The following is a 25,001-nucleotide window of genomic DNA, read 5'->3' as shown; positions in this document are numbered from 1 at the left end:
ATTTAGTTATTTGACAGTTATATAAACATATATTGTTTATTCAATATAAAGATATATTAATTAATAATTCTACTATTTATTAGAACATAAAGAGAGAAGTGTAGTATATAAAAAATGAGGTAAATAATAATACTTTACTAATACTCTTTTGTTATGTTTTTCCTTTATTTTATTAATTGTAATGTAACCAATTGGAACTATACCTAAGTGATAAATTCCGTTCATTTATGAATATTTTTAATTTTCAATTTAATATACATATATCTTATATAATATACTTTTTGGTACCATATTTTTGTTCATTGAATTTATAAAAAATAATCATTAAGGCCATTTTAAAACTAAGAATTATGAGGAACATTTAAAATGAAAAATCAAATCAAATTGAATATTTGGCAATAATTGATTCCTAATTATAATCACCATGACGAGACAGCAGTAGGCGGAATATAAATTAGGCTTTGAAATAATTTTTTGCTATGTTTATAATTTTCGATTCACATTTATATTTTAAGTAACAAAAATATATATCTTATATTTCCGATGGCCCAGAATGGACAAATTAAGAGAAATCAGGGGTCTCGTGAAAATCCAGGACCGATAGAAGAGTTATTTAGATAAATGTGCCCCTTGACCTTTACCCTGATATGATAAGACTTGGCGGAATGAACCATTGTGTTGTAGTTGGAAATTTAGTGAGACGTTATTTTTATTTTTATTTTTATCAACGAAAGGTTTTTACCTTTTATGTTAAGTTTGTTTGTTTTGTCATAAGTAATGTTTACTAGAAATTTGTAATTGCTGATATTTTACAGCAAAAAAAAACTTTTTTTTACGTTCATAACATACTTAATTCAGATAGATTTCAAGTGAAACGGAGTTTTTTCTATTTAAATTATTTCTGAAATAATTGGTAAAGTTCAATATGAGATACATAGATGAGTTCAACCAATTTAATAGCAGTTTATTTGTTATATGTATAAAATTTATAATTCTTTTAAATAAATAAAATTTAAAAACGTTAAGCAAATATTGATTCATTCCTATTAAAAAAGAGGCCTACTTTATGCTTTAACTTTAAGATTATGTCACTTATTTCCTACTTTTTAATATTTTTAATTTAACAATCAGAAATAATATTTCAACGATACTAATGATGACGTGAAGATAAATAGGATAGAAAAACGACAAAATAGGGCCAATGAAAACTAACAAATAGATTGAAACTGAGACGGAATATCGTAACCACGTTCTGTAATTAAGTGGCCCGATTGAGCTCGACGTGGATTAATCTCAAGCGGAACACTTAGGACTTTCTACAGCAAAGTTTAAAGCTAGCTGACTGCGTTTGATATTTTTAATTAATGGATTTATTCAACTACATCCGTTTTTGTTTACAGTACCGATTCATTAAATAATTATGTATTTTACAATTGTTCTCTTCTTGTAACATGTTAGTGTTACATAGCATTGTAAGAAATAATATAACCGTTAATTGTGTTCTATGTACTGAAAAAAATATAATAAAATATTGTTAAAAGATTTAATCTAAAAGACTTAATCTATTTGGTAAATATTTGCGTGAAAGATAAATATAATCACAATAAAATATTGCAAACTATGTTTGATACAGCAAATATTATTTATGCATAAATAAGAGCTACTTGTTTTATTTAAAACCAACATTGAAAAGACTTACACTGATTTGATAAGGAGCAAATTCAGACTTCTTTTATAATAAAAATAATTATTCCATAGCATGGTCACGGGCGCATTAATTTTATATTAATAAAACAATGGCTTTCCTATTTCTTGCTTAATTTTTTTAAGTCTTGTGTGTCACTATTGTGATCATACTTTCATCTAACCTGATCACGATCGCTGTAAAGTAATCGGTAAATAGGTAAAATTTAATATAAATACACACATAGTGAATTCGTAGACCGTAGTTCTATATTAATGTGTCAAACATTTTATACATCTATAATAATTGGACCAGTTTAACGAAACGATTAAAACCAGATACGTACATTCAAAACACACACCAGTTGATGCATTTCAAATTAAGTACAAATTCACGCATATTGCTTTTCAATCACACTGATAGGAAACAGTATTTACATACATACATTTGAAAATTCTCTCTACATTTTTATTATTTTAATATCATAATTACAGTAACGTCCGTGCTAAGCCATTCATACCAACTTTCCAACGAGCATATCAGAGTCATATAAATCTACTTAGTTATATTCCAGACCGATATTGCTTATAAATTTCAAGAGTGTAGACTATAGTACCCATATATTACTACCTGTAAATTGCCTTCTTGGAACTATAGATTAATACAAAATGGCAGGTAATGGCCATTAACCTGGAGCTTCCTTATATTAAACATGTTGACTTAATTATTCAGCAGGTATTAAAATCACCTCATAACGATGCAAAGACAATGGTTGAAATGAAACAAATCAGAATTTTGATATTATTTGAGCAAACATAAAAGATCAAATTCGTCTTTGTTATCATTCTTGATTGATCAAATCTTACTCAACGTTACAGTTGATTGGCGTCGCTTGGAATTGGCAGTATATCACCCTACACCCAAACGTGCATTGCGGCAAGCAATATTCTTGTCAATGATTTATTATTTCTGTGCCACCCAAAAAAAAGGTTAATATAAAAGTATGCTATTTATAGAATTCCTATAAACGAGTTGTTTATTTTTTTTATAAGGACTAACAATTTTCATTTGTTGTCGCTATAATAAAAACCCATATTAAGAAACCCTCAATCAGGAAGGACATTAATTCTAACCCTCCATTACTTATCCCACCACAACTGATAATAATCGTTAATTTAGATCTTATAGTAGTTTTATCTAACTTAAGTTACAGTTAACCTTAACGGGCTTAAGCAAAAAGGGCAAATGGACGGAAAATGTAGCACCAACGAACCCATTATTTTATATATTATGATTATTTGGATATTAATAAGCCACAATACATCCTGAGCTTGGATTTCCTCTCCCCTATTATTCTATTTTAGCGGAGCGTCAGCATTATCTCTGATCCAATGACTAACCATTTACTTTAAATTAATATATTGTAAAATACAAAAAAAAATCGTGTATTTTCTTTTCGGAATAAATGAATTCTATTAAGTGTGCCCTAAACAATTCGGATAACTAAAATTTTTTGTGAATTATAACTCAATTTTGAAAAAACATTTAAGGAGCAGAATTCAAAAAAATTTTGAGTTAAAACATTGATGAATAATTCATACTTCTATCAATAGGTTTATGTAGTTTTCTTTTAATTTAAATTCATTTACCATGAACTAAACTTAAGCTATAACAAAAAAAAAACATTGCAAGCTTCTGGTAATAAACTTTACAAATTTAAGCTAAAGGTACGGTGGTTATAAAGAATAATCGCAGCTCAAATACGTTTTTTATTTTTTCAATCAAATAGACAGAAATTAAAATTATTAAATCATCACCGCATCGCTTATTAGTTATTGGAGCGAAAGATAATTAAAACAAGAAATCGGTCAAGCTAGAAACGCAAAGAAAGCGTCTTTTTAACCATATTATATAATTTAATTTAAACAAGACATGATTAATTTATGGACAAGCTAAATATTAATAGCTTAATAACATAATATATTAGAAAATTTGTGAAGACGAATGGACGGTGTATGGTTTGATGGTTGTGTGAATGTATGTGGAGATTTATGTATGGATGCCTAGATTTTTGTGGCTGTTTTACGTAAAAACTACTTAAATTTACAATAATTAAACTTAGATAACTGAATAGAACATAAACCACATTATAATTTATCCTGCAATCCTGTGAATCTCCCGCGGGCTCACGACATAACCGGTATTTTGTGTGAAGTCCTGTTACACAGAGTATAGATTTCGATACAACTTGGTTATCACATATATTTTTTTAACATATTTAATACATTTCTTTCTTAAAGTTCTAAAGTATTTTAGTACTAAGTCGCAGACTAAAACTAGTACTAATATATCTCTTTCTCACATTCGTTGTAACCGAAAATTCAATAAATGAATATAAGATAAAACTAGCACTAAATTTAATGTCAATCATTTATTAGTTCATTCCTAATGACACAAACCAAGGTTTTAAGAAGAATAATACCGCTTTTAATGAGCACAATAAATTGCAAAATGATAGGAGTGAATGCAAAAAATGCTTCTCAGTTTCTAGGTCACCTCCACAATAAAAGTTAAAAGAGACTTTTATCTCCTTTTAAAATGAATTAAGCTTCATGTAGATTTCATCGTGATTGGTTTCTTTGAAATACACATCTACCATTTTGGTAAAATACTTCTTTTCAAACTTTAAAGTGATTGCTTAAAAGTCACGTTTTTATTTTAATGTACTCGAAACCATAGCTAATTATTATGATTGCTAACTTTTTGTATAATTCAAAATACCAACTAAATATGAACGGACTGACTGACGATATATTTTGTAATAATTTTTTTTATAATACTAAGTAAATAAAAAATTAAAATAAACTGATTCCGCTGAAACTTTACATAAAATAGCTAAAAGCATTGTGTCGTAGTTCTGACAATGGGTACTTAAATATAAATTTGCACTCAATTCGGCAAGGTTGTTTTTGAAACCCACAAACACGAAGGGATGTACAAACTTAAACATTATAATAACTCTCATACGAACCATATAAATATTTCACATTTTCTCATAACACCGCCGGTTTCATCAAACTGAAGTTGGTTAGTTTAGGGTTAATACTATTTAATTAACGCCAGAACCGAAATCAACCTGTCCGTGAAAGTACCTGTCAGCTCCGGCACTGCATAAGTTCAGTAAATCACTCAAAATGTTACGTGAATTACATTTAATGATGAATACAGACCACAAAAACCCAGTGAAGTAGGATTTTAATCGACTCAATATATTGTGGCAATACAATAGTAACCTACAAAAGGGCACGGCTAAGTTTGCTTCCCAAAAGCAATGCAGTGGTATATTTCGCATCGAGTGATTTACAATCCCGATTATATATGGATAACACAAATCTCTCATAATATAATTTTGATGGTTCTTTAAATGCCCTCAATTCATTTTATTCGAAAAATCCATAATAAAAAATTTATTTGTAAAATAAATGTCATAAACTAACAAGATTTTTCCCCTTTCGGCTGCCCTGATAGAAATACTTCAGCTTAGGATTATGATAGATAAATTTTAAATGAGTGCTTCATCAAAAAAAAGTTTGGATATGTCCTCCTTACAGATACTTGAACAATCCAGATAATGAATTGTGACATTCTAACTGACCTTCCATATGTTTTGTGAAAAAAAACAAATACCTACAAATCGATAGATCAATTACATGTGCTTAAAGACTATAATCTCTTTAACTTTATTTATTTCTTTAAACCTTTTTCAAAATATCTTTAAGAAATACATATAATGTTATTGTATACAATAAGAATTCTAAATGAGATCCTAAGATGGTAAATGTCAATAGTATCTATTTCTAGCAGCAAGACCTACTTTAAGATCAGATAACGTCTTAAATGAAATGTTAACACTTATGCTTAACAAATAAATAAATTGGTTTTTACAATTTATTTTTTATTAACTTAAAGGAAATTTTATTTAATAATGATGCTTATTGACAAAAGATACAAGTAAAGTACACCTGAAATCCCAAAACGACGGAAACCGTCAATGATTCCATACACAAGACAAAGGCTTTTCAAAGTTTACCAATCACGTATATGGCCTTGTCACAAATCTCGTGGGAGATTTCTCTATTTTGTTGATTTTGCCAATTTGTGGACAATTATATTGAGTGCTCTGCCACGACCGAAACTGTGGTTAACTGAATAAACTCCGTATCTTCAGTCTCAGAGGTGCCTTACCAAATCTTCCTTATTTTATTGAAACTTATGGACCTGTTTCAGAAAAAAAGAATATATTATAATATCTGTAATTTACCTTTCTTGTTTCTGTGTCCTTAAATATACTTTGATTTCTATAACATACCATCAAAGTAAAGTCGAAATAAATAAACCATAGCAAGATTTGAATAAAATGCAAAAGCAATTTCTTAAACATTTTAATCACATAGCTTTAGATTCCTATAATTTAATTCATCCGCATACTTTACAGAGACTAGCGCTTAGATCCAACTTTCAACCATGTCTAACTCCTGCAGGATTAAATTTAATTATAGGGTGTATTAGTTTGCCTTTGTTATTTATATCGCTGAACCGTCAACAAACGGCAATGATTTTTGTTCCTTAAAATACAAAAACATACGATTAAGGTAGCTGAAACTATATCTTCCTTACTTTTTATGTATAATTTATTCTGCTTATGAGAAGCTTATATACATGGAGTAAGTATCATGATCATATACCTTGGATCCAAAAGTGATCTTCTTCGTAATTTGTACATAACAGGCCTTATGGTCACGCTGCCACAACTTCTTTTCTGAACATTTCAATCATCTTCACTTTTATCTTTAACATCATAATGTTGTTCATCAAATGTTCAACATAATAGTATAAATATTTTTTCTTTCTTCTTAAAGATATTTTACTATGGCTTTTAATTATTGATTTATTTTATTTATTTTGTGACGAATTACAACGAAACCTTAAAAAAAACTGTCGATGAAAATCACAATTAAAGGTAATAAAACAATGAGAATGATTAATGAGAAGGACACAATTACTTCAGCTAGACCTTGAAATCGATAAAGTTTGAACAGATATAAAAATTTTCGAGAGAAATTTTCCACCGTTAGGAATTTATAGCATTGATTTTCAGAATTGGTTCAATTAGAGTTCAAGTCGTTTCCTCAGGATTTCTTACCTTTGTTAAAAGTCTTGTTAAAAATCGGAATACGAATTGGCGATAATGTTAAAATGGGCCAATGTGATACGTTTTATTGTAGGTACCCACTAACAAACTGGTCAAACTGGTGACGATAAAATGTTAGCATCAGTTTGTAACTTTGAAATTTTAGCCACATATTTTTTCTCCAATCAGTTTAATATAAATTTTTGCCTATATTGAGTTCATATTTTTTATTGTTGCTATATTTTCATTCCAACGCCTCATGTGTTGCTTCAAAGTTAAAAGTTCAAAGTTAAGTTATTTGATATTTTTTTATTATTTTATTACATAATAAATATATATGCAACTTCTTGTAAATAAAATAAGATCTATTGTTGAATTAATAATATAATATCCCCAAGACAATATTAAACCGACTTAATATATTATATAGAAAACTTAAATGAAATATCAAATCAATAATATTACATAAAACAAGCAGCGAATGGCTAAAATAAACAAGTATGCTATGTGCATTTTCATATTTTACAGAAATAAATATATAAAAGAGACGAAAATATAATATTATTAGATAGTTTTTGCAGTTATTAATTATAAAACATTTAAATTAACAATAACGCTGTAGTCACATAATCAAAAATTTATTTATTCATTCCTCCGCCCTCTACAGACCTGTGCATATATCTATATTTTTTGACGTTCTAACTTGAGCACATATTGGTGAAAGGTTTTGTATTTGGAGTACATCTTGAAATAGGGAATATTGTTTTTTCGATACTTCATGTATGAAATATTTTATAAAGCCAACTGAAGCTTGAAAAATGTAATTTTACTTTTGTCTATGTTTATATTTAGTCGTATATAACTTGCATATAAACATAGTGGATTAAAAAAATAACCTTAAATTAAATTAAGTAGATGCAGTAAATTAATAAATAAAATTAGTTTTTATTCTCCTTTTGAGGAAGAAAAAATGATGTGTTTAAGATTGTATCTATAACTATTATTAAATATATATATATATATATATATATATATATTAAATGTATTAAGAACAAACAAAATATAAGAATATACGCACTGTGGTAAGACAGAGATAAGAATTACTCTATAGAGATTTGATCCTCATATAACATAATATAATTCTAGTTTGTGGTACGAAAATTGATTTGATTATCGGCACTCACCCACTAAAGGATGCCTAAAGACTTAATAACGCTGTTACAATAAAACGAACGACTCGAGATCTCCTAGCTATCGCCAGTTGTCTAACTTCAATTCAAATTAGGAATTTCAAACAAATGACTTATGTATATGTTACTTGGTATTATTGAACTGTATAATATTATAAATTTTCAGATAATTATTATTTTTGAAAATACTTTTGATTTAAAAATAAAACAATGTCACATAAATTTTTATATATGTATATGAAAACAAAAAAAACTGGAATATTATAAGAACGAGATTAATACCTTCAGGAAATGAAAATGTAGAGGTCATTCAGTCGATTATGAATCTTCTAATCTAAGTAATAGATATTGAAATCATTCATAAAGAAGCAACTCACACAATTATCCGTACACAAAGATTTTCACCCGTATTAGCGTTTTTTTTTTTAATTTATAATATGTTACATTATTTTTTATTTATTCGTTTTTTTGTACCCACATTCACTAGTACTATATCCAACAGTAAATTAATTAGTAAATATTTAATATTGTTTTATAATATATTATCACACGTTTGTCAAATTATATTTTTTAAGTTAGGTCTAAAATTAATCTACTATGAATAAAATTTAACACGAATTTAATTTATCGGCAATTTTTTTTAATACTATACCTGACTCTCCATCGCTTATTTGCCATGACAACATTATTTTATATATTTAAATTCAAATATGTTTAAAATACCAGCGGAAAATATTCTATTTATTAAACATTTTGATACAAGCTCGTGTTTGTACTGTAATATTATTTGTCAATACTGAGTTTAGGCATGATTTTATTTAAGGACCATGGAGTAGTAATGGCACGGAAAAAAAGTTAAGAAAAGTTAACATACCTACTTCAAAAAAATATTTTCAAATATTACGTTAAATTGATTTTAGTGATTTATTACGAGTATATTAAAACATGAAGAAGAACTTATTTTGTTAGGTATGTGCAGATACTATTAACACATCAATGTATTTGTATGTTTACAAATATACGCGGTTATGACTATAAATTACGATAGACTTGCGTTTTTTTAAGAGATCGGTAATTAATAGATAAAAGAAATTAGAATCTTAATTATAGACACTTTAGAGAACAAAAGAAGCCATTTGATTTTCCCTTCAATTTAATATCAAACGCCTTTTGAGCTTACAAATCTTGATACTTCTATTTTATTTTCTTTTGTTTTAATTTCAATATTTAAAACAAGTCAATTTTGTAAATTATATGAAAAGTTTCTTTTTTTCTTTTTAAAATATATTCATATGGAAATGAATATATTTTTTGTTGTGAATATGAAAGGCGCCAAAAAAAGAAAAAAGTGCTAAGTAAGAACTTTTTTTTTACACTACTAGAAGCACTTACTCGTATATAACTCATCCGTAGAACCTAAGAGAGTGGTCTAGAATTTGAGGCATATACTAAAAGGAAGACTTTCTTCTTCTTGTCTTTCGTTTCGGCTACATCCATTAATATCTTTTTCGCTATATCATCTAGTAACAAGTTCTTCTTAACATTGTTCTTCTACTGTTCTTCTACTGTTTTTCTTGTCTACTATTGAGTAAATTACTAACATGTTTTTATAATATGGTTATCTTTTACATTTCATTCCTTGTCCTTTATTTCGAACGCTCAGAAAGAACAGCAAACAAATTCAAAATTGAGAGTATAATTCAGTTCTGTGAAATTCGACTCTTTAATTTGACTTTTTTCGGCTTTGTTTTAGAGTAAAAAAAATCTAATGGTCCGGACAGAATTTCGAATACAGTGTTTAATAATTTTCTTTACGTCACTTCTAAAATCATTATGTCTATACATTAAACTGGTATTAAAGAGTTGGACAATTGCTGTACAATTAGTTCTTTGCTCACTACAGTGGAGTTCGTTTAGTTATATGACAAATTAAAAATTTTAAAAAGGAGATCTACCTCAAAAATGATTTTATAACTCGGCTATAGAAGGGCAACAGCTATTGAGAGTAAAATATAAATCATAATTAGAGAAAGAAAACGAAGGTCAATATTAAATGCCGGCACTGTTATTATTAATTTTATTTAAATTTCTAATTAATGATTCTAGGCTTTTCATTGCTAGATTTCTTTTTGGCAAGACATCCGGCAATAACGCAAGAGATTAAGAATTTGGTCTCAAGTCTTTGGTATACTGAGTTACTTTTAAATTTTTCACCACACATTACTCCACTTTCAAAAATCAACCATCCACGAACAAGAGAGGCATTGTTAATATATATTATATATATATTATTCTGTTTGTCAAAAAATTCGAGGACAAAACAACAATAAAGTTACTGTTAAAACTCATTTAGAAACAGTAAGTATTTAGTAACATTTGCAAAAACAAACTCTACTGAAGCTTCACTTTAAAATCAAAATAAAAGGTGCATTTTTACAACTTTATTCTAACATTTTATTTTAAAATTGTACTATAAAAATGTTACGCCTGAGAGCCCTTTCAATCTCATTGGAGGTTTTTATGGTAATGGTAAAGTTATATTGAAACTAGATAACAAACAACAACTTGTTTGTTTTCATACGAGTATTTTTCTTTTACCCAATAAAATTTTAAAATATATGAAAAGCTTAGTTTTGACCAAAGCAGTTAGTATCACTTTTATAAAAAATTATGTTTAATTTTTACTTTTTTTGAAAGGCATACAATGTCTTATGTCTTTTTTTTTAACTTAGAAGCTATTGCTATTTTTTCATCTTCGATTTTAAATAACTCTTTAAGTCATTTAAGCTCAAAATGTTAAAATAACATAAAAGTTAAATAACAAAAATTATAATATTAAACAACGTTATCAAAAATAAATCTAAAATTTTATTGCTCTTTAGTGACTGAAGTACGCTCCTTAAAAGATTATTTTACTTACATTCAACATCGACTTTTATTTTTGATAAGCTATTAAATAAAATAATTAGAAACATTTGGTATGTAATTATTTTTATGATTATTAAATATAAATTAATAATTTAAATTGTTACAGGAGGACGAGCGACAGGCGACACCATGAATGCGTCGCACACACTCGGGTTCAATGACTCCAGGGGTAAGTTTATATACGTGTCACATTTACTTTGCTTTGTCATGTGAAAGATATGTCGTGTAATTTAAACCTTACTATTTTACTTCATAACAATTAACAGCCAAATCTCTCTACAACTTCTAAAAGACTAAGGTCTGTACAGAAATAACATCAACTCATTCCCAGTCCCAGGCACTGTCGACACTGCTCTTCCTGCAACGCGATGGACCCGACATCCACTCGGTGAATCCATGGAATACTTAGAGGTTTCGAGACGAAACTTTCGTCTCATAAAAATAACTTTATATTAACAAAAAATAACAGTGATGTTACCTTCATTTATCTTACCAAATTATTTGCTTAATACATAACATACTTATGCACACATTGAATAAAATTAAATCGAGGGTAACGGGTTACATTCAAAAAGGTGGTAAACATTAAATCCTTTTCTATTGTAACGAAATATACATATGAATATGGGAATTTACCTGTTTTAAATACAGAAAAGTAACAATTGATGAATTTTGAATATAAAAGAGTATTAAAATAATGAAGGTACTTTTCAAAACAGTTTTGTAAAAAGGGAATATTACGATTCATAGTAAGTAAAGGGACGCTTCTTCTTGATCGAAGTCTATAATGACAGAGCAAAATGAAAGCAATTAACCGTAAAGTGTGAGATTACAGGGGCGATATTTCACGATTTCGGATCAAGTTAAATTAACTTATACCTTGTCTAGAAATTACGAGCCTCTGAAAATTTTCTTTTTAAGTTGTAAGAGTTAGTGTTCTTTTACGATTTGTGTGTAAAGTGTGGATAATTATAATAAAAATTAAAAAAAAATCGATGATATATTAAAAATAAGTTTCATTCCTTTAATAATTGAAAATATTCTTATCCACAATATTTAGTTAGAAGTAAAGCAATTAATTATTATAAATTATTTAGATTCAACGTATTAATTAATTATAGTGAACTGTCAACAATATTTAATTTTAAAGTAGTGAAGTAGTTTAGAAATATTTCGTTACATTCACCGGAGAGTAACAAGCAGGCGCCAGCACTAACGTTTAACACATTCGCATCCAGTCGTTCGGGAAAGTAATTAGATTCTACAGTAAAGGATACCTATAATTACCAGAGTACTGTGACTGATTTTTGAAACTACCTGCAATTTGAATTTCGAAAACGTTCCTAACAACTTGAAAATAATAAATTTGTCGAATTATTTATAAAAGAACTCACAAAACTTTATTTTCTTTTTAACTTGAAATACACAGTTAAAACCTTAAATAAAAATAATAATTAATGAATCGTCCAAATGTTCAATAAAAGAAAAAATAACTCTATTGGATGGAAAATTTTATGAAAATGACCATATCAGTATATGTTTATAGTAAATAGTAACAATTCTACATATATTTATATATAGAAAAAAATTACGAATTTAAAATATTACGAATGATTATGTATATATATGGGGTTTTCCAATAGGGACGCTTGAACTTTGACAGCTGATTGCGGCCATGTTGTTTGAGTGACAGCTGTCAAATGCAGTGTGTTATATTTATTCCGTCCTCCCAAACCACCATGGCAGGTTACAGTGTCGAGCAGCACGTGCAAATCATAAAATTGTTTTATGAAAATGGGTCTTCAGTTCGAGCAACGTTCCGCGCACTTCGCCCGTTTTACGGTCGCGATGATCGTCCTGCCGAGTCGACTATCCGTCGATTGGTGGACAAATTCGAGTCAACCGGGTCAGTTAACAATCAGCCGGTTCCCGTGCGTCAACGTAACGCGAGATCTGCCGAGAATATCGCCGCTGTGCGCGACAGTGTCCTCGAAAACCCGCGGCAGTCAATTCCGCGTCGCGCACAGGAACTCGGCCTTTCGCAGACGACAACTTGGCGAATTTTGCGTTGTGACTTGAGCCTGCACCCGTACAAGATCCAGCTGACCCAAGAGCTCAAGGTTAATGACCATAGACAGCGCCGTGTGTTCGCTGACTGGGCATTAGAGCAGTTGGAAGTTGACGCCGATTTTGGCAAAAAAATCATCTTCAGCGACGAGGCGCATTTTGGATGAATGGCTATGTCAACAAGCAAAATTGCCGTATTTGGGACGAGACCAATCCACACGAGGTTCACCAAGTGGCAATGCACCCGCAGAAAGTGACTGTTTGGTGCGGATTTTGGGCCGGAGGCGTGATTGGTCCGTATTTTTTCGAAAACGATAATGGTGTGGCCGTCACCGTCAATGGTGAGCGATACCGGTCGGTGATAACCAACTTCTTTTGGCCTGAAATCGAGAATATGGATCTGGACAACATGTGGTTTCAACAGGACGGCGCTACGTGCCACACAGCACACGCTACGATGGAAGTTCTGCACGAGCAATTTCTGGACATGGTCATCTCGCGCGGAGGCGACGTGAACTGGCCACCGAGATCGTGCGATTTGACCCCGCTGGACTTTTTCTTGTGGGGTTTTCTTAAGTCGCAGGTCTATGCCAACAAGCCGCAAACCACCGATGCCCTCAAAGTCAACATACGCCACGCCATCGATCAAATACAGCCCGATTTGTGCGCCAGAGTCATCGAAAATTGGACCTTTCGTGTGCGCGCCACCAACCGAAGCCGTGGCGGTCATTTGAATGATGTCATATTCCATACATAATGGGGTCGATAGACCTTTCAAATAAAAAAAAAATTTCGCAAATATCTTTCCTACATGTATTTTTTTTTGCATTTCAAAGATCAAGCGCCCTTAATGGAAAACCCTAGAATAGTATAGAACATTATTTATATATCCTTAGTCTACATATAATTGAACTTTTTTATTTGTTGTAGCTGTCTTCAATTTATTTGAGTAATTGTGTTTTCGCGTTTTCATTGTTTTCGAGAAAAAACTGAACAAATATTTAAAAATATATATACTTAGACGTAAATTTTATTTTATTTTCCTATATAAATCCTAGTAAGATAATAATGAGGCTTTTAACATATTTTATTACATTACACATAAGAGTTTTTAGGTTTCATAAAAACAATAAAACTAAAAGGAATTAAAATATTTATTATGTAGATATTAAGCTCAAAATTTGTTTAATAATAATCCTGTAGGTTGTATTTAACTGCCTCATTTAGATGCGATTATGACCTAATAAAGTGAAAGAGCTGCGACAGCTTAACTCTGAGTGGAGTCTGCTTAATTGATTTAAAGGTGAACATTAAGATTTGTTGAACATTTAATATAAATGAAACACATTTCAAGTAATTCATTTCACCTGCGTTAATCAAGGAATTATTCCAGCAGGTTAGATAAAGTAATTATACGAGTATGAATTAACGGATTGTTATATATGATTGTTATTTTATGTCGTTAATCATGATGAATGTTAAAGATTTTAGTGCTAAAAGCTGCAAAGAGTTATATTTTTTTAACGGAAATAATAATTCTCATTGATCTAGAAATTTTGTTGCCTATTCTAACCAAGGTTATAGTTCATCTGTAATTGAAATGTACGTTAATTCACAATAGTTACATCGCAAAATATCTTACCTGGTCTAAATAATCCCAAATTTAAAATAAACTTGCATCCTTTCAAAAACTTGTTATACGTTTCAATTAAAGATCATTGCTTTTATATAGTTACTTATTTGGTCATTTGTGTCATTATCACATTCAAGGGATGCTGTAGAAACGACTTATCTTATCCCTTAGAGAATTCGTCAAGAATAAATGGCAGACCATAGACCATTTGCTCGGTGGGAGGCCATTGTGCTCAGTGGGAGGCCATTGTGCTCGGTGGGAGGCCACAACATCGGGCGCCGTGCCGGCGTAGTTACCACCCATTAGATAAAGTCACGCAGCCAACAGATTTCTCGGATTCTGGCATGTTGTTTGATGAAGCCGTATACGGGATAGGTCTCAACAAGCTGCCTTGTAATTTGAGCCGAGTATAAGACACCATGATCTTTGTTGTGTTCTTGGTCATGTAGAGTAGTGGGATCCGAAGTCGGGTGTTGCGCTGGCCTCCAGCAGTCAGTCGGAGATCCAAGTAGTGGGATAGCCACACATGAAAGACTGCCCCCAACTGTGTATAATCCCATGTTTGCTTCATCATGCCGGTTGGCAACCGGATGAAAGTACCCGGTGGCAATCCCTAGGGGGGTTCGGGTATTCCCGCTGTCACCAGATCAAGCCCCCAAGAGCACGGCGAATCTGGCTGTCTTGTTGGATAATAATGTCAATGCCTGGTCAACTTCCATTGCCTATATTTCTTATTCACCTTATAAACATTAAATCTCTTAACTGTATACCACGACCTAGAGACCAGTAAGCCGCACTTCCTTTTTTGACGGAGATGCAGATCCTATGCCCTGCAGTCGCGACATCCCTTACGTAAGCAATTTACACTCTTGAACATAACTTTCTTCAGAGTGCCGGGGTATGTGAATATATTTTCAACAACAGAGCCTTTACCCAAGCTACCAAGTCCTGCAAAAGAACATTAAATAAGGCTTGTCTGGAATCATTATGGAGCGAAACTCTCTACTCAACTTTCCGGCAATAGAGCTTTCGGGTCTGTTGCCAAATCGGTCTAGAATAAACGGTCTAAAAAAAAAACCTGATGATACCTTAGCTCATACGTCAAAGGAGAAAGCAACACTACTTGCTTCTCTTTTCGCCCAAAATTTACATCTGGACAGCAATAATCAACACCACCTCGCCTACCTGATTGCAGTTCAATTATGACAGATATCCGCATAACTAACAAACAGGTACTGAAAACTCTGCTTAGTTTTGACGTGAACAAAGCTAGTATCCCAGATGGTATCTTAAATATACTAAATACATGTGTCCCCCAGTGGTCTCCTGTTGTGACACAATTGTACTGCCTCTCTTTAATGACTGGCAGAGAAACTCAGTCTCGGAAGCTTATTAACGTGATTCCTGTGCCAAAGAAGTGAAGCCGAGCAGACCCTGCTTATTATCGTTCAATTTCAATTACCTCCATAAAATGTAAGATCATGGAACGTATATTAAGCGGACGCCTTATGGCATACGTGGAAAACAAAGATCTTTTCAGTAACTGATAATATGGATTTCGTCGAAATCGGTCAACTGGGGATCTTCTAGTACACGCCAGGCATTTATGGGGAGAGATCTAGAGAATAACGGTGAAGCTCTGGCAGTTTCACTTGATATCTCGAAAGCTTTCGACAGGGTCTGACATTATAGCCTTATTGGTAAGCTTTCAACCTATGTCATATTTCCTGGTTTAGTTACCTGGACTTCTGACTTTCTGAAGGCACGTGAAATTCGAGTAGTTGTTAATTGCTACTCATCTGTGCCAATGGCGATCAACGCAGGAATTCCTCAGGGGTCTGTCTTCGCCACAACTCAATGTTTGCTGCACATTAACAATCTGGTTTTACCGGGTATCTTTGGTTACGTAGATGACAGCACAGTCGTGAAGTGGTATGAACCCGCTCCTAAGGGATCAATTAGACTTACGGAAAGAGGCCATGGTAGAGTGTGTTAATTGCACACTTCAAGCAGTCTTCGAATAGGCGTCTTGCCTGTTTCCTTCGAGGTACAAATAAGGTGTCTTCAAGAAAAGGGTGAATAGACTAATAGTGAGATACATTTCCACCTTCCAACGGGTGGAATGTAACTCAAGCAGTCAAAATTGTATATATATATATATATATATATATTATCGAATTTATATATATATATAATTATTATTATTATTTATATATATAATAATTATTATTATTTATTTATATATAATTATTGTTACTAATTTTTTAAATTCTTTCTTTTTAATTTCCCACTCCATCTCCCGACTTGCTTAAGATCCCCTGCATGCACAAACCCCAAATTTATACCTCTTTTTCTTACCAAGCAAATAACTTCACATTAAAAGCTGTTGACTCTGTTTATAACTATAAGTTTTGCTGTTTCCATTGCGTCTTTGAAAGTTAATGATAATGATATTTTATCTAAAGCTTTTTATTATATTTAATATTACATGAGTCATTAAGGAATGTATAACTATGGAATATGCAATATAAGGAACATGCATTATGTAAGCACTTTAGCTCTCATTCATTCATTTCTATTTAGTTTAATAAGGTTACTAGAAGCAAATAAGTGAATAAGTCAATATTTTAATTCTCACACTAATTTAAATATTGTGGTTTTATTTTAAATAAGAATTTTTTTTCTTTTTATTGGTATACTACTTGTACTTTATCGAGAAATTTAGAAATATTTTACGTTAAAGCAAATTTGATCTCAAAGTAAATATAAAAAAGCCCCGTGTTGGTTTAATTTTTATTTAGAATTAAGGATTAGTACCAGCTTATAAAAATATCTACATGTTCTAAAAATAATCTATTTAATTATTAGATAAAAATACTAAAGAGTTATAGGACAAGTTATATATACAGATTAGATACGTATTTTATTTAATGTAATCCTGAAATTCAATCATTAAAACATGATAATTATTATATTACACCTAACATTTTGAAACCTTGAATTATATTACTTATCTTAATAATTTAATTTAGCATATATTTTCTACCTTTTTTATATCAAATCACGATGAATTTCAAAAACAGTCCTCAGACAATATATTCTCACCGTAGGCGTAATTTTTTTTTTTGGAGGGGGAAAATCATCAAATGACCCCTCTTGCCCTGGCTGGGGCTAGAGGAAGTGTCAGACTCCTCTTCTTCCCCCTCCTGCCAGGCAGAGTCCAGAGGCAGGTTGCGGTATGTCATTGCACTTGCACCCGCCGCCCGGCTTGACATCGGCTTTAGGACCCCGTCTGTAGTGGTCTAATGGCTACGCGTCGTACGCTTGGGTGGTGGAGGTTACTTGTCACTGAAAATATTTCAAATCAATCTATTATATCTGGACAATTTCTATCATAAATAGTTTTGTCAACAACTAATAAGTTATTGTAAAAATATATAAGTAACATTTAATTTCTAAGAAAATAGATACATTTTGCAAATTGAGACATAAATTTCTGACAAGACTCTTTTCATATAAAAAGATGGATGTAACTCTCAGTTAAATACATTAGAGTACAAATTAAATAATTACTGGATCATTCAGGTTTATTATATTACTACAATATAGAAGGAACGCAGATGGACATAGGAAGTAGGTTTTTTGCAACAATATTTGCATTGCATTTCTAGAGGTCGTCGTGTTCAGCCGTTATGTTGAAATAGAAAATTGTGTGTAAATGCTACAAATTGTAGTTAGATTTTTTTTTAATATATTATTTATTTATTTTGTTCTTATGGTTTTAAAGTGAATATAATTTTAAAAACATTATTTTACTACAGAAAAATCATATGTTTATCTATTGCTTTTTCAGATGACGTCACATACCCTCCCACCGAGTGGTTTGAGGGCAACTGCTCGTGGGTGGATGCGGTGTCCTGGGGCTGTAACGGCACTAACACCACGAGTAATAACGCGACCTCCTCCGACGTTACGTCGCTCGTCCTCATGGCGGTCACATCCGTCGTCCTCGCTCTCATCATCCTGGCTACGATCGTTGGTTGGTACATTTACTCATATAAACACACGCAAACTTTTATGTTGTAATAGCCTAAGAAAACGTCGGCAGCCTTAATCGAGTACTATTTTTGTCCTAATGTTATTTCTGTGAGATAAATAAGACACATCGCAGAAAAAATCCACTCTATAAACATGAACCTGGACGCATAATAGGACAATACACCAATAAATATTAATAAAGCTGTAGTGCTCAATATAATTGTTTCAATAATGTTATTTTTTCGTAATTTTACGTATATCAATACAAATTTTGGCAGTAGTCTGCTGGCTTCCATCCAAATTGTTAACGAGTATAGAAGTCTGAGTAAAATTGTCGAGATAAAAAACATACGTTTGATCGTAACACTGAGCCAGTATACTGAGGCAATTTAATTGCACGTGCACCTGCATTTTGATGAGTTTCGTTATAACAGAAATAATGTTTGTATATCATTTGATAGATTTGAATAATCCTTTTAAACATTTACAACAATGTTTTTGTCAAAAATAATCCGGCAAGATTTTATTGTGCATGACATTTTTTGAATCACCCTTCGTTCGGTTCTATCGGATACGCTATTTTAAATTCGAAACCCTCTTTCTCTGAAACGTGATACGTTAAAGAGGTATCCACTTTTCAGAGACAGATTCAATTAACCGAATCCTCTCCCGAACTTTATTATATATAATGGTATGGATTTAAAGTTATTTATTATATTGAAATAACTGTCATTTGAAAGGGCACGTCTCAATTTATGACGAGTTACCTTAATATGTATATAAGTTTCTCAAGACCTTTAAACCCAGAGCGCAGTTTAATTCCCGTCGGTGTTTATTACCTTAGTTACTTATTAATTAATCCGAGCCAATGTATTATAGCTTCATCCAAGAGATTAAGATCGAATAAATGCTATTTGATCGTAATAGCTTTGAGCCATTGCAATCTAAATTCTACTAATTTTATTTGTGTAGTGTAATTTCAATGTAACCAGAAATAAATAAGTATTGTCACATTTTTTTTTAATTATATTATCTTAATGATAATTCATGATGATCTTATCAAACGTTTACCTAAAATTCTGTTATCTTAATACATTTTTGAGTCTTGGTAATTCCATTCCATAAAAGACTTTGGGTTGTTGCGCAAAATTAGGCAAACGAGCTATTTTCATCTTAATGACAAAAGTTAATTAACACTGAATGAATAATTATCCAGTTTAGATAATTAAATTCTTTTCTACGGAACCTATAAAAATGATGACCGTAACAAAGTATTTTTCATCCGCTTTTGTTTAAGCGTTTTATTCAAATTTAATTAAGTGTATACTTTCAAAATGTCCTCTGACCTTTTGTATCTTTACTTTCCGTTGTGTCATCTAATCTAATTATACTGGGTGATAAAATTACTGACTTTTTTTTAGCTTTATTTTTGAAAAGCTGTTTCATGCGTACCGCGTAGTTTACAATGTAGTTCATATATCCGGTGTTCACGGATAAGTCCGGAGTTTAGAACAGTCCTCTAAGTTAGAATACAATCAAAGTACAAAATCGATAGACCACAGCATCGTTGAATAGTTGTTGAGAAGTACGAAATGAGGTCAAGTCCATATAGAAATATTCATTAACTTAAAGTTGAGATGGTACAAATTCATCCGGTTTAGTATTGAGCGCAGCAGATGGCCTAGCACAAACAAACCGTTGTATCTGTTTTTATTAATTATAATCCAATGCACGCTATTGATATTTACAGTGAAATTTTTCAATATTATTTGAAATTGTTTTGCTAATTGTTTTTTGATTATTATTTTATAGAATCCATTTATCTTCTAAAGCTTCACATTCGCATTTCACATAAAACATTTTCAAATGATGCAGCCACAATTCTTGGAAAAGCAATGCCTTAATTATAAGAACATAATTGTTATACTAAGGATATTTGTTCACATTGATTAATTTTCCTTGATAAAGACAGAAGAAATATGTTTTAATACTTTAAAAAAATGTTTTACGGAGGATTCGGTGTTTACATGTAATATTAGCAATTTTATTGTCATCGCATCCCAACGTTATTTAGTACATTAATTAGTACAAAAGGATTTTTTCATTAACAGAAGATGTTGAAATATTGGAAAAGATCATTCTTATTTTATATGGGATGATTATTAGCCAAGGCTAGATTAAGATGAATCCGGTCTAGACTCATAGTTGTATGATACCAGTGAACTAAGAAAATATATCAAAGAAGGAATTGTATTCGGGATTTGGAAATAGGTTTCATGGAAGAATATTCAAAAGAACCCAGTAGCAAAGTAGCGAAAAAAGTAAAGTAGCACATAGATATTTAAAGAATTTCATAATTATTTCCAAGAACCTCTCATCAAAATGCGACACAAAGTACGCGTAAAAAGTGAAGATTTAAAAAAGATGTTCAGCATGTGCAGGAAGAAAGATTGAAGAACAAAATGCAGTCGTTAGCACTAAGGAGTACTTACCTTCACGCTCAAAGCATGGTAATCTCTATGGTAAAATTTGTAAAAAATTTCACCAGCAAGATTAACGTGAAAAATGATTACAATGGGTATTATTTTTTGTCATTTGCTTTGTCCTTAATATTGATATTTAAAATTTGAGTTATATAATTAATCAGTTAGTTAAAATTATCTTATATAATGAAAATGGGTTTTAAATGTTTCATTTGAACAAGACGTATTAGTAACTAACTGAAATACTTAAAAAGTTTTGTATTTATTATTGTTTATGATGTTCTTGCGCCAATAATATCTTAATAGCATTATTGTTTTTAAAATAAATATTTTTTGTTTTTAGTTTATTTTATGTACATACATAAAATAAACTAATTACTTATTCATTAATATGACACTTGTTAAAATCTCATTTTATTTCGATATAAGATTATTAATATTTAACACGCTTGAGATTCACAAAAGGTAAAGTTATTAAGGGACACATATGCTTTTTTAATTTATTAAATTATACCTAGTACTTTTTCTGCTGCCAATATTCGCTTAGTAACAGATTTGTTGGCTACTTGATTATGCCTATAAATTTATTTTAACGGAACTACGAACAAAATAACTCATGTAACATAACAAATTCGTTGAGTAGAATAACTTATCATGTCACAATTACTATACGGTAAAACAATTACTTCATAAAATATTATTCCTTTAACTTCTGTTTAAAAATAGACTTAAATATCTGATATTTTCTTTATTAGGCAGTCATCAAATAATTTTAAGATATTTATTCACAGGCAACGTATTCGTGATAGCAGCTATCATCATAGAAAGAAACCTACAAAACGTTGCCAACTACCTGGTGGCGTCATTGGCTGTGGCTGATCTGATGGTGGCCTGCCTTGTCATGCCTTTGGGTGCCGTGTATGAGGTACTACAGTTTCAAATTTCTCAAAATTCGAAATGCTCCAACAAGATTCTAGTATTAAGTTTAAGATGTTTTTCTTTAGTATCCTAAACTAATATATCCCAAATTTCTAAAAAAAAATCCATAAACTTGACTATATATACAAAAATTATACCACTAAATATTATGAGGTTTTAATACCTTGCTATATTATCTTTTTTTAACAGGTTAGTCAAGGCTGGATCCTTGGTCCAGAACTATGTGATATGTGGACCTCCAGTGATGTACTGTGCAGCTCCGCATCTATTCTTCATCTAGTCGCTATAGCTACTGATAGGTAATAGTCCCAACGAAATAGAAACATTCATGTATTTTTCTTAATTATTAGCAGGTACTTGGTTATAGTAAAGTCAGATAGATATCATACTAATCCTTTCCTGTGGCTTAATATATTGCAGTTATAACATGGCTAAAAAAAATTATTATTTTTAGATATTGGGCTGTTACTGACGTAGACTACATACATATACGAAACGAGAAGAGAATTTTTACAATGATCTTCCTAGTTTGGGGCGCCGCCTTAGTCGTTTCTCTAGCTCCACAATTAGGATGGAAAGATCCTGATTATCTTGCGAGAATTACACAACAACAGAAGTGCCTCGTCAGCCAGGATCTCGCGTACCAGATATTTGCAACATGTTCTACCTTCTACGTCCCACTTGCCGTCATTTTGATCCTTTATTGGAAAATATTTCAAACAGCAAGAAGACGAATACGTCGAAGACGAGATCTTCCTCCACCACGTCCAACGTCTGCTGATGGTGCTCCACCTTCGGGCAGACCAATTCAGTCAGCAAGAGATAGAAGATTTGTTAAGAAGCGTTTCCTTAATTTAAAGAAATGTAACCAACGAACTAGAGCAGAAACTATAGCTGCTGCTCTATTATTGACAGAAGGACAAAGCACATCAACGGTGGATACATTAGATGAAGAACCTCGCACAACAGCGTTCACTATCAATGAAAAGGGTGTAGCACCTCCTTCTGTATCACCAGAAAAATCTTCTTCGACCGCTACAAATGGGTCAAAACAGGAACGGACTATTGTTCCTGCCCTTTCTCATAGAGAGAAAAAAGAATCTCTCGAAGCAAAACGCGAAAGAAAAGCAGCTAAAACACTTGCAATTATAACAGGGGCATTTGTTTTCTGCTGGCTGCCATTTTTTATAATGGCTTTAGTAATGCCGATTTGCCAATCATGTGTGATCAGCGACTATCTCGCAAGTTTTTTCCTTTGGCTCGGCTATTTTAACTCCACTCTCAATCCTGTTATCTATACTATATTTAGTCCAGACTTTCGCCAGGCATTTGCCCGTATCCTTTTCGGTACTCACCGGCGAGGTCGTAATAAAAAATTCTAACGAAAAAATTACTATTGTATAATGTATAATTGAGTCTACTTGAGTCTTAAAAATGGACTATATTAATCTTCTACTTGTACAACATTTCGTCTTTCTGTATGTTATACATACTTTAAAATATATACGTAGTGTAAATATAAGTTAGTCAAATTGTAAATAATTAAAAAATTATATATACGATAGAAATGTTAAATTGTTTTTTTATAGTTTATGTAGCTGCGACGGCGTCGCTCTCGAGTCCACAGCGACACCGCCGCCTGCTCTTATGTTGTTTCCAGTGACATTACGAAATAAATATTCAAATTATATCATTTACAAAAGTCTTTTACTGGTTTAACCTCTGGTCAAAGTGATCAACAACTGTAATATATATTTTTTTTATTTATAACCATAAACATTTTTTTCAACACTAAATTAATTTTCAACGTAATAAACAAAACACAAATTATATAAAAACGCAAGCGTATCTTTTCAACGCCAAGAGGGGTCTATTCACCTTGACTCAAACTTATCGAAATGTATCCTTGGAATACTCTAACAATCTTCAGATTTTGGTTATGGAGGTATCCTCAAACTGTAACTTTGGGTGGTTCATCGAGTCCCAAGCTAAGACAGCTGCAAGGAAACTTAGGTTCTGGCAAAAGTGCGGCAGTACTTCAATCTGGGACAGCTTCTTTGTTTATACAAAGCACAGGTCCGATTGTGTGTGGCATACTGCTGTCACATCAGGGCAGATACTACCAAATGTCTTCTCAATTGCTTGTACTCAGTGGAGAGACGTAAAATAAATGTTATTGGTGACTACAACTTGGTTAAATCCAATCTCGTCAGCCTAAAGCAAAGGCCAAAAGTAGCCAGTCTTTCGGTCTTCTACAGGATACACTCTGTAGTGTGCACGGGAATTAAACGATTTAATTCTCGCAACCCCTTTCTATTATTGGACAACCAGACTCACGGTGGGCCTCCATCCATTATAGTACTTCCTCGCATCCGGGCGAAGCGCTACGCTTCCTCCTTCCTCATGAAAACAGCAACAGGTTGGAACAGTTTGCCTGCGTCTGTGTTTCCTTCGAGCTATAATTTGGGGGTCTTTAAGAAAAGGGTGAATAGGCTAATACTAGGATAGTACCTTCACCACCTACGACTTCATTTCCACCTAGCAACGGATGGAATTTTAGTCAAGCATTATTTAATTTAATACCTATTTAAATATACGTCATTTCTTCATATCTAACCACCTTAGTCTTACAGCTAGATGGGTAATATTTCTTAGTAAATGGAAAAATTGCAGGCTAATTTCTCTATTGTTGATTAGATATCGTTCCATGTATTATGAAACGCGTGTAGTTGTTTGTTTAGTACCTGAGTGCAGTTCCTATCTGTACTGCTACATAAGACGTATTTCTATTGCGATATCAATATTTGCCTAAGAAATATTATATCGCATATTTTGTGTTGCTACTTGT

The 25,001-nt window shown here is 31.6% G+C and overlaps 1 protein-coding gene across 1 annotated transcript in view; it reads left to right on the top strand.

The window, feature by feature from the left end:
* Window positions 1-23,807, top strand: part of LOC116770242 (5-hydroxytryptamine receptor) — a 42,476-nt gene extending 18,669 nt beyond the window's left edge. Inside the window, exons 2-6 of the mRNA XM_032661634.2 lie at window positions 11,100-11,162; window positions 18,547-18,732; window positions 22,006-22,139; window positions 22,343-22,452; window positions 22,608-23,807. Coding sequence (XP_032517525.1) covers window positions 11,123-11,162; window positions 18,547-18,732; window positions 22,006-22,139; window positions 22,343-22,452; window positions 22,608-23,535 — 1,398 coding nt within the window. The 5' untranslated portion in view covers window positions 11,100-11,122 and the 3' untranslated portion in view covers window positions 23,536-23,807. The remainder of the gene's footprint in view (window positions 1-11,099; window positions 11,163-18,546; window positions 18,733-22,005; window positions 22,140-22,342; window positions 22,453-22,607) is intronic.
* The last annotated feature ends 1,194 nt before the right edge of the window (window positions 23,808-25,001 follow it).

This window comes from Danaus plexippus, assembly GCF_018135715.1.
Source record: "Danaus plexippus chromosome 13 unlocalized genomic scaffold, MEX_DaPlex mxdp_15, whole genome shotgun sequence".
Lineage (NCBI taxonomy): Eukaryota > Metazoa > Arthropoda > Insecta > Lepidoptera > Nymphalidae > Danaus > Danaus plexippus.
This window is presented reverse-complemented; position numbering and strand designations above follow the sequence as displayed.